Genomic DNA, 12,105 nt, shown 5'->3' on the forward strand with positions numbered 1-12,105 from the left:
TGGGTCTGAGTTTATGAGGACATTGCTCTCAGAACAGAACAAATGTTTGGCTGTGTCACTTCTATTACATGGCTCTTCATTCTGGTGCCAAAATATCTTATGAGCACTAAACTATTGATTATTTTCATACTGTACAGTAGTTTCATGTCTCTTTATAGATATCTGGGAATCACAATCACAATGATAGAACCAGTCAAAAGACGTCTCTTATGCTCAGCAAGGCTGCATTTTTAAATCAAAAATGAAGTAAAAACAGTAATATTGTGACACATTATTACCATTTTAAAAAACTGTTTTATATTTTATGTATATAGTATTTCTGTGATGACAAAGCTGAATTTTCAGCATCATTACTCCAGTTTGCAGTGTCACATGGTCCTTCAGAAATAGTTCAATGTTGAAAAAAGTTGTTGCTTAATTTTTAAAGAGACTGGTGCATTTTTCTTTGATGAATAGAAAGTTCAAAAGAACAGCATTTATTTAAAATAGATGTCTCTACTGTTATTTTTGATATGTCCTCGCTGAATAAGTATTAAATTCTCTAAAAAACTATTTTTTGGTGAAATTTACAATGAAATAGTTAAGCCAAAAAAAAGAAAAAAAAAAAAAGAAAAATGTGCTATTTACACATATTGTCCCAAATCTATGGAAGCTTGTTTCCGCCACAGAATGAAAAATAAAAAAAGGTAATTGCGACTTTTTATCTCACAATTCTGACTTTTTTTCTCACAATTGCGAGTTTACATCTCGCAATTCTGACTTTATTTCTCAGAATGCTCAGCGAGATGTCAGAATTGCGTGATATAAAGTCAGAATTGCGAGATATAAAGTCAGAATTGCGAGATATAAAGTAAGAATTGTGTGATATAAAGTCGCAATTGCATGTTATAAAGTCAGAATTGTGAGATATGAAGTCACAATTGCGTGTTATAAAGTCAGAAATGCATGATATAAAGTCCGAATTGTGAGATTTAAACTATTCTGAGAGGGAAAAAAATTAGTATTTTTTTCCCCTTAGAATTAGCCTGATAACTCGCAATTGCGAGTTTATATCTCACAATTCTGAGAAAAGATGTCAGAAATTCGACATATAAAGTCGCAATTATGTGTTATAAAGTCAGAATTGCGAGATGTAAACTGTAAATTGTGAGAAAAAAGTCAGAATTGTGAGATAAAAAGTCACACTTCTTTTTTTTTCTCAGAATTTTTATATCTCGCAATTCTGACTTTATAACATGCAATTGCGACTTTATATCTCGCCATTGCGACTTTATTTCTCACAGTTCTGACTAGATATCTCGCAATTGTGAGATAAAAAGTCGCAATTATGTTTCTCTTTTTTTACTCAGTGGCGGAAACAAGCTTCCATTAGAAATCCATATAATATTTGAGTTATAATATTTGAGTCCCCCCCCAAAAAAAAAAGAAATGTAAAAGAATTGTGATTGCAAAAGCACCATCAAAATGTCATAACTGTATTTCAAGTCATATGATATTTGGAGCTGTATATTGGCCATTTTAGCAACTGCTATTAAGATGAATGGGATTGCCAAGGGATAGTTTCATCCATGTATTATAGACCTTGAACTGTAGAGCCCTGTCCTGTTCACCTCACCACATTTATTTAGCCGTTTAGACCAACTATCACATATTATCCTTCACATATTGATTTCTACCGGTTTTGGTCCGTGACTATAATTAGATTCATAAACGGAAAACAAACCAATTGGAGAAGAGTAAGTTGTCTGTTCATTTGATGCTTTTCATGAAAGTTTTTTTTATGGAATATTGTAACGTTTAATCAAAATAACTTCCTCTTTTTTTCTTTCTTCTTATTAGAGAAGCTATTTCTTACAGATATATGTCACAATAAGCATGAAAAGACTTGCATCTTCTATTTCATGCTGACTTTAACTGTTCTCTCTGTCTATCACACTTGGCGACACAGCCTCTCTGTGAAACCCATATCAGACGAGGAGATGCAACTGGAAGCTAGAGAGATGCTGGGGGAAACGTAGGCCAATTAGGAAGAGCTCCACACTTTCGCTTCCCACGGGTGCGTGGCGTCATGCTACGGGTTACTGTTCCTTTAACCCGGAGCTCTGCTTGTTAGTCCACTGCAGCTGTTCGCCAGTTTCCGACCTGTCACATGCAGAGAGCTGGCACCAAACCTGAATGCCCACCTTCAGGAGACCACCACACCTCCTGTCCATCTCTCCACTTATGCACCAGTTGTCCTTCCTTAGTCTTTTCTCAGCCTTAAAAAAATCCTGCTGTGTGTGTGTTTTGTTGTTAGTGTCTCAGTGGCTCTTACAGTGCTATGAACTCCTTTGTTTCTTTGTGAGAGCCAAATGTCAGTGCTGGGCGCTGTGAGCTGAGACTGCCGTACCCCTTTCCTCCAGCTGGCTTCTCACTGGGCTTTATTAGCCCAGACAAATTGCTTCCTATTCTGGACTTGCCCCAAAAGTAGGGCTCACATCCTGTGGGTCCCTTGTCATGTCTGTGCAAAAAGCCTTCAGCAGTTGCTTAAGTGCTCTATTTGTAGTCTTCCTGGATTTTTATAGGACAGGGCTGGGCTTTGAATTTCTTTTAAATTTAGATTTACAAGCTTGCGGTTCTATTTGATTTTGAATAGATTCAATTCGATATCGATTAATTGGAGGTAGTATAGGCCTATTAAAAATGTCCTCAAGAAAAAAAAAACTCAATTAATGATGTAAACTGTAAAGGGAACCCCAGTTGGTACATCATTATAATATTAAAAATTAAAATAAACTGTTGGCTACTTGGATTTAAAATTACACACAAGGAAGTTTTAATAATACCAACATTGTAATGACATAATTATGTTTCTACTCATTGTTTTTAAATAGAGGCTGTCATTAAAAAAAAAAAACATAATGGATTTATTCATTTCAAACATACTAAATATTGAATAACTGATTAAAGGGATATTTCCCTTTGAAATGAATTTTTAATATGTTTTAGCTTACCTCAAGGGCATCCAAGATGTAAGTGTCTTTGTTTTCACAGTATTTGTTTTTTAGGTCAAACCGTTCATGTCTATCAGTCATATAATGGAGGTATATATGGGGTCCTCCTCAAAGAGCATGCACAGATAAATCCAAATTAAACATGATTTAATGACTCGTAAATGTAAGTACACATTGATGGCCCAAGACACGAAACGAGCGGTTTGTGTGAGAAAATGATCAGTATTTATATTGTTTTTACCTCATGAAACCACAGCCACGTCCAATGGATCTGAGCTTTTATTGGACTAACAAGGTCGTTTTCAGTTCTGAAACTTACAGGATATTCTTATAATATGATGACCTCTTGTCAAAAGCTCAAAGAAAATTTGATATCTCAGTTCATCACCCCTTTAAGTCACTGAGACTGCAATGTAATAATACACAAGCCAATGACTTATGATGCTCATTTTGCTTTTTTACATGATAAAAGAACAGCTCAGACATTCTGCTAGACGTTTCTTTTTGTGTCAGAAGAAAGACAATAATGAAATGGGGTTTCAATTATATGAACCATTTCTTTAAGATTTCAAATATTCGGTGTGACGCAATCTCAGATTGTGTCACACTCCAGATGGGGAGCCATTTTGAGAAGTGTGAGTGTGTGACCTTTTTACACATACTACATCTGTATTAACAAAATGATTGTGAGCCGAGAAGAGCTGCCTGTCGTCTGCTCTGGTTTTCATTAATTAGTCTCACAAATGTGCCAAAAGTACCACTGTGGGTGCAAAGGGGTTTCCGAATGGTGTTGTATTCTAATTAAATCCACATACTTATGGAACAAAGAAGATTATATTATTATATAGCTGGTGTCTTATTTAAACAACATGTCCGGGTTAAACTATCACAATTCACAGTATAAGCAATAATTCATTCACATAATGTATCTTTATCAGTGTTATTGTAGTATTATTTCTATAGGGTACTTTTTATTATAGTTTATTAACATTTTTTTTTAAAAAATATCCATTTTTAAATATTTCTGTATAGCTTTATTTTTTTTTATTAAATTTTTTTTTTTCAGATTTAGTTTTAGTAATATTCAAGCTTTAAAAAGAACCAGTGGTAATACAAAACATTTGAGTTACGAACAGATCGAAATGTGTTGATTGAAGTTGAAATCAGTCTGGGTTGCGTTTCCCGACAAAATTATTGTCGCGAGTTCCATTGTTACCGACATAGTTCAATGATTTGGTGTTTCCAGAAAACAATAGTTTCGCAAAAAGCATCTCAAACTTCCGTAGTTAGAACAATCCCTGGATTTGGTAAGAAGCATAGTTTCTTGTTAAATGACGCGAACTTTGACGAAACAAATCTTATTGTACTATCTTTGTACATTCAGTACATTCTACTGTATTTATGTATTTTTGAAGAGTCCACATGCGTAAAATGCGCAAGGGAACTCCATATGATGTATGAGGGAATCCTCAATGAATCAAACTGAATAAAAATGACATGGAAGAGAGTAGTCATTAGGTGGCATGTTCGTTACAGCAGCACCTCATAGATCTCGAATAGGTTAATTAGCTAATTAGATTAATGGCTTTGGGTATGGATGAATCAGTTAATGGAAAAGATCGGACTCAAACGAATCACTCATGAACTCTTTTGAACAAGGAGTGTTTGTGATGATAGAAGTGGTTCAGTTTGAAATTAGTCCGATTTTGAATGGAGGAAACAAAATGTTCATTTGTGACTGCTGATTTTTTGGACCACTGTTGAGTATTTCCATTTTAAATGTGCAATAGGTGTCTCTTTATTACAATGTGTCAGTCATTAAAAACAAAGCACTAGTGACTAGCGGATCAGGATCATTGTGAATATCATTATAGTCTCCTCTCAGAGGCCAGAGGCAGCTAATCTCACTCAAGGAGGGGAGCGTTTCTCTCCGTTTGGCCCTGCTAGCCCACTTTCAGCTTGTCCTCTGTGGATTTGCCTGTCAGACAAGATTCCCTGGAGACCCTTAGCAGCAGTGCTTATTTCTGCTCACCTTATGATCCTGGTCCGTTATGCAACCTACCACTTGGGTCCAGGTCCACCAGAAATCTCCCAATTTGTTTTCAAGTGCCCAGATTCTCGTATAGACTGGTCTCTCTCCACCATTTTCCCCCTCTCTATCTATCCATCCCTCCCTCCCTATCTCTCTCAGGCACTCTATCCTTTCCTTGCACACCACTGCATCATGACAGATTTGGGGCTTTGGTTAATTTACTTACCTGCTTTATGTATAGTGGGAATTTTCTCTCCATTTATCTTTTACATTACGCATTATGTTAATTGCAACAGTACCTTTTAAGGTTATCCGGCCTTAACACCTCAAAAAGTAAAATATTTTGCCACGTTTATAGAGAGAGTTGCTCAGTTACTATGGTTGATGATAAACATTATCCTTTGATATTGTAGCTGGGCATTTTCTAAAATTGATAAAATGGTGTACTTATTTTCTGCTAAACCTCATCACAGATAGGTTGAGAGTTCAATTTTGGCTTTTTAAAAAGGCTTTGGTTATATTAATTCAAACGATATAGGCCTAGATTGCGAAAATGAGATGCTGAAATAAAATATGGAACCATGCAGAGGCTAAAATTGCAAAGGATTGCTGTTGGTTATTTGCTCAGCTTTCCTATATCCTTAAAATAGATCTTAAATTGCCTCCACGCCTCCAGAGAGAGACTAAGAAATGGGACATGAACGCGTGTTCAATTATTCACCGCAGGAAATTTCAGTGATTGATGTTTTTTATCGATGGTACAGTATACTATTTTCCAACTGAGGTGGTCTAGCTAAGCTTTTCTTTACATTCTTCCACATATAGTGCCTGGAATTTAAATAAACATGTATTGTAAAACAACATGGTATGGTTAAAATTGAAATCACTCAATTAGGCTAATCTTAAATTGATTTCTTATTGCGCTAATATAATATAGTCACTCTGTATCACATTTCTCATACTTATGTCTTCATATTAGAGAGATCAGACACACTTTTCTTTATTGACTTTATTGATGAATGTATTATTAAGATTGGACAGCAGTATATTATATTATCTTTTTCCATCTCAAAGGAATTCAAATGACCCATATCTGCCATTGACACATTTTTATAGAAACTGTAATAAATTATGGAATGGGTATTACAGTCTTGGTAAGAAAAAAATAATATAGGCACAAATCTGCTTTGACATGAAGAAATGTCTATCTGTCCTTATTTAACACACTAGATAATATTGATTTGTAGGTGTTTACAATTACAGGATGAGAGTCTGAGACTGAATTATTATTTATGTATTATTCATGTTAGCAATAGTGCTAGAGAAATAGAGAGTTTTCATTGGCTCATGCTAAATGTTCATAAAAAGGCTTCTTTATTAAGCACATTTATTAAGTGCAATCTCACCACAAGAAGATCAAATCCCTGACATGTTGTCATCCTATAAACTCTAGGTTGATGTTGATGATCAGTTGTGAATTATCTATTTTATGCAGTAATTGACTGGATACTTCACTTGTGGGTAAACACAAACATATCTTAGGTGATGTGACAGATTTATGGATATTAATATAATGTTGTTGTTTTGATCTCTTGTCATTATTTAGGCTAGTGGCTTCTAATATGAAACCATAATGCAGTGTGTACTGCTTTCCACAACATCAGCTCAATGGTTCATTAGATTGGTCTTGTGACATAATGCATTATAAAGGTATGTTAGCTCTAATGACACATGAGAGGACGTGGCCAAGACAAAATTAGATTTTCGAAATTAGACTGACCTGCTGTCATACATCAGTGTAATGATTCTCTGTGTGTCTCTTTATTAAAGTGAGTCCTAATGTGAGCTTTAGAATTGTGTTTGTGCTATTAAAATCATTTTTTGTTATTTGAGTTGTTTAATTCATCAGGTTTATCATGCTGGACATTGTTTGTTAGTGTTGGTTAAGACATTAGGTATGTCCGAACTCTGTAGGTTCAAAGTAATTTATAATTATGTTCATAATTTACTATCTTTCCTTCGTAGAACAGTACACAAAGCTTCTGCTCTCCTTGGCAAGTATGTGATCAGGTGATCACATTTTTCGGGGGGACAAAAAAAAGCATTGAAATATTATTATTATTATTACTGACTGATTTTCAGACTGATCTTTTTTTCTAAACACGGTGCGATCGGTGGCGGAAAAGTTCCCAACTTGGATTTTGCTCATGTTCAAGTTGGTTACACGAATTTGCTGTGTTCACCAACAGAAAGCTTGGTTTAAAAGTGACTTCTGTGTGAGATGTGCTTCATGCATGTGAATTCGCACCGCAATTTTGGTCATGTGACCCCACCTAAATGGCACACTATTCTCATAGAGGACTTTTGTTTTGGTGCTTAAAATCTCCAGTGCCCATTCCTTATCATTGTATTCAAAAACATGACTAGCACAAAATAACTCAAGACATATGGGTTTGGAACGACCTGAGTCGTTCCAGTAATGAAAGAATTTGAACGACTCCATTAAGAAGTTGCTTTCTGCATCTTTAAAAACACATTAGCTATTAGGCCCGTGTCTCAGCTTCCGGGAAAACGTGAAGAATGAGAGCAATCCAAGACCAGCATTGCGGTGAAGTGCACTTTACCGGTTCCCTTTGCTGTAATGATTTTCAAGTAGGAAGAGGAAAGAACAGAATGTTGAAGTAGAGAGAGGTAAATGAGAGTTCTCCTTCAACAAGCCGAGAACCAATTTACAACAAAACCAGGAGGCAGATGCAATGCGTTCATCTCTGTTGGTGGTATTTGATTAAGTCCCTTAAGGTCTGGAAATAAGGTCACTAAAATATGATTTTAAATCCTTGCTTTGTGTTAAATGCTCATTTGCATTTTTCTTCTTGCTAAAAGCCGATGGGATTAAATTAGCTGCTCTGAGCGTTCCTTATTTGTCCCTTTAATTTGAGTTAGGAAGTGCATAAAGTTTTATCTGCAGATGTGGCGGTCATATTTTGCTAACGACTGGAGGAGAAATTATTCCATTTATCATATAGATCATTCTTAGCTTTTAAAAATGGCTAATTATCACAAGTTCTGCATTATTCAAGACCATTATTTTTTAGAATTTAATAATGGCATGATAATTTATGCTTTTCAGATGTCTTTCGTCTGAAATGCATCAGAGGATGGCTGATTCTTTCTCCCTTCTCGTTGCCAAAGGTCACAAAGGCCAAGGCAAATTTCTATCAATGGATGTGTCCCTCCCTTCATTTTATCAGTAAAAGCAGAATAATTACAATGACCCTTCATAATTTGTGAGCTAATGACAGGCTACATTTAACAGTGTGGCCCTGGCTTCCCGATCCCTTCAAGCTTGAAAAGATCAGGGAAAACAATCTGTTCTTTCCTAAATGGCATTTTTGGGGCCAGGCTACAGCTGGTAATTGAGGAACGTGACGCTTATATAAACACAGTGCATCTCTGCATTGATGGCAGGTTCCAGACAGTAGGAAATTGAAGAAAGGCTGTGCAAAATTAAAGGCTGAACAAGCAATGAGGTAACCAGTTTGATTTGGAGGGCTCTTGAAGGCAAATTCCACCCCTTTTTAACAACTTCATGTTTTTATTTTCCTGGTTGGATTGGCTGTCAGTCTAGAGCTTTCTTTGAAAGTAGAACGCTTGAATAGAGTAGATGCACATTCAAAATTAATAATATGAGGGATAATGAATGTGGCTGACTTTGCTGTGGTGGAAATTCATTGTTTAATTTGTGACTCCAGTTGTATTGCTGTTTCTGTCATTTGATAAAGTACACTCCTGGTCAAAATAATTATGAAAGGAGTCTCTTATGCTTGCCAGTTCTGCATTTATTTGATCAAAATACTTTTGAATCGGTAATATTGTGAAATTAAAATAACTATTTTAATGTACTTTTAAATGTAATTTATTCCTGTGATGGCAAAGCTGAATTTTCAGCATCATTACTCCAGTCTTCAGTGTCACATGATCCTTCAGAAATCATTCTAATATGCTGATTTGGTGCTCAAGAAATGTTTTGTATTTTTATTAATTTTGAAAACAGTTGTATTGCTTAATATTTTTGTAACCATGATACAGGACCATTCAAAAGTTTAAGTAATTAAAAAGTAAATATGTAAAAGTAATTAACTGATTGATTAAAAAGGGACAAAGATTTAAAAATGTTTTAAATGCTATAAACTTTATGTTTATCAAATTATCCTGGACAGATCTGTCATTTTGCTAAAATTTTGCAACAAAAATAATGTTTTCAACGATAATCATAACTATTAATATAATCACCCACTATTTGGATTACTTTTATCATGGATGGATGCACTTTATGGACTTCAAAACAGAAAACGTCCATTCACTGCCATTATAAAGCTTGGGAGAGCCAGAAATTTTTTTTTAATATAACTCAGATTGTATTAGTCTGAAGAATGTTATGTACACCTATGGCTTGAGGGTGAATAAATCATGGGCTAATTTTATTTTTTGGGTGAAATATGCCTTTAATAAACTAGCACCATTGATAATTGATAATATTTGAGCACCAAATCAGCATATTAGAATGATTTCTAAAAGATCATGTGTCACTGAAGACTGGAGAAATTATGCTGAAAATGTTGCTTTATCATCACAGGAATAAATGACATTTTGAAATATAGTAAAATAGAAAACAGTTCTTTTAAATTTAAATAATATTTCACAATACTACTGTTAACCTACTTGACTACTTAACTAACCTTAACCCATTACTGTATCTATGATCAAGTAAGTGCAGCCTTGGTCAGCATTATAGACTTTAATTCTGTATATATATTGCTTACAGAATTGAAGCATATTGAAACTACAAGCTTCTCTTAATGATGGCAAGACATGATAATTCAACTCAAGATATGTTATTTACCCCCCTACTGTGGTTTATTGTGCAGGAAGGTGCTAAAAGAGATTCATGTTGGCGATCTGAAACCCAATGAGACGGTCCATGCCATTCAAGAGGCTCAGCTTCTCTCTCAGCTCAACCATCCTGCCATCCTCAAGTTCTACACCAGCTTCCTGGAGAAAGACACGTTCTGCATCATCACTGAGTATTGTGAGGTAAACTGGCTTCAACTGGTTTGGTTTCCTTCGGTCTCTAGTAGTCATATTTGGGTCTGAAGCAAGTCACGTGATCAGGTCTTGGTCTCTAGTTGTCATAATTGGGTCTGGAGCAAGTCACGTGATCAGGTCTTGGTCTCTAGTTGTCATACTTGGGTTTGAAGCCAGTCACGTGATCTGGTCTTGGTAAACAATGTTGACCTGTTGTGATCGCATTATTAGCAAATGTCTTATGTCCTTGAAACACACACTGGGATAAGAATACTATTTCCAGAGATGTTCCTAATGAAAGTGAGTGATAGGTTCACTTCAGGAACATCCCTTTCCTTAGGGTCTACTCTAGGCCTTTATAAAATGTACATGAGATTTGATAGTTTTAAAGACAACATGAAATCAAAAGGACATGCTCCTGGTGTTATAGTGCAGGATTCATCAGTCCAAAAAGTCAAGTGGGTCGCACATGCCTTTTGGTTGACTTCCTAGTCATAATTCTGGATTTATTTGCTCCGAACCAGCTTTCCATTACTCTGCTTGCACTGTCCAGCTCCTCCCCCATCTCTGCAGTGCCTTTTCTGTGTTCAGCGATGGATCAGGGATGCCGAGAGCGTCCTGAAATCGCCCAGAGGTCACGCTCATCTCCTCTGAAGCTTCTGTGCCTCTGTATCTCACCATTTTTCATATTATCCTTGCTTATTAAGACATATCTGCAGGTCAGACCGGGCTCATGTCATCTCTGGCCTATACCTTGGAAGGTTTGATGTGATTATTGCATTTTTTGCACATCTCCTTGATCTGTTTCTTTGGCACTCGAGAGTTAAACTCTCAGTGAATTTAATGGACATTTTCATCCTTTAAAAATCAGGAATGAGATCTCTGCTTGTTTCTCCTAGACAGCATTGAAAATAAATGGAGAGCAAATGAAGATTTTTGGTTTATCTGCTTTTCTGATTTATGAGATATTAAAATATACACTAATCTTATCTAGAGTTTTAGAAGAGATCTCAAATGTCATAAACCCAATGTTTGTGACAAATTACAAATGTTCAACTTGTGCCCCTTTTTATTTCTCATTGTTATGTTATTATTAGGTTAAACGAAACAAAGGTAAAACTCCCAGAGTAGTAATAGAACATTTTTTGGTTCTGTTTCCATGCCTTTTTTCGCTCATGTCAAAAGCCAAAGTTTTTTGTTTTGAACTGAGATACTACTCTATAATGTTACCTTGGAAGTGTGTTTCTTACCCTTGGAATGTTTTGGAAATAGCTTGACTTAGGACACCACACTGATTTATTTTTTTTCCAAATTGCTGTTCTAAATTGATGTCAGACCAAGTTTCTACTCTAATCAAAAATTATATATAACAAACAAGATAAATGTAACCATTTAAAATAAAAACATTTTTCATAGCTTTTGTTGCAAGGGTCTTGCAGTACCACAACCTGTGACGTCACGGGGTGGGTTTGCTCCATTGGATTAATAAAGATTATGATATTTTCGATTCTGGTCTTTGACTTTTCTGCTTAGTTTGTGCAATCGTTGCTAGTAATAGATACTCATAATACCAGGGTTGGGAACCACTGCTCTTTTGGATTGAGATCTGGTGACTTATTTTAATAAGTGAACTGATTGTTATGTTCAAGAAACCAGTTTGAGATGATTTGAGTTTTCATCAGAAAATGATACACTATGGTCATAAAAGGATGGACATGGTCAGCAACAATACTCAGGTAGGCAGTAGTGTTTAAACAACGCTCAATTGGTACTAAGGGGCCCAAAGTGTGCCAAGAAAATATCACCATTATAACACCAGCAGCAGCCTGAACTGTTGATACAAGGCAGGATGGATCCATGCTTTCATGTTGTTTACTCCAAATTCTGAATGTTGCAGCGGAAATCGAGACTTGCCATTCTGGAAAAGGTTTCCAATCTTCTATTGTCCAATTTTGGGGAGCTTGTGCGAATTGTAGCCTCAGTTTCCCATTCTTA

General features: G+C 35.7%; 1 protein-coding gene across 1 annotated transcript in view; it reads left to right on the plus strand.

Annotated features, from left to right (window-relative positions):
- nek11 (NIMA-related kinase 11) overlaps positions 1–12,105 on the plus strand; it is a 55,102-nt gene that overhangs the window by 2,752 nt on the left and 40,245 nt on the right. The window contains exon 3 of the mRNA XM_039650929.2: positions 9,954–10,119. Coding sequence (XP_039506863.2) covers positions 9,954–10,119 — 166 coding nt within the window. The remainder of the gene's footprint in view (positions 1–9,953; positions 10,120–12,105) is intronic.

Source organism: Pimephales promelas, chromosome 12, assembly GCF_988280905.1.
Source record: "Pimephales promelas chromosome 12, fPimPro1.hap1.1, whole genome shotgun sequence".
Taxonomy (NCBI): domain Eukaryota; kingdom Metazoa; phylum Chordata; class Actinopteri; order Cypriniformes; family Leuciscidae; genus Pimephales; species Pimephales promelas.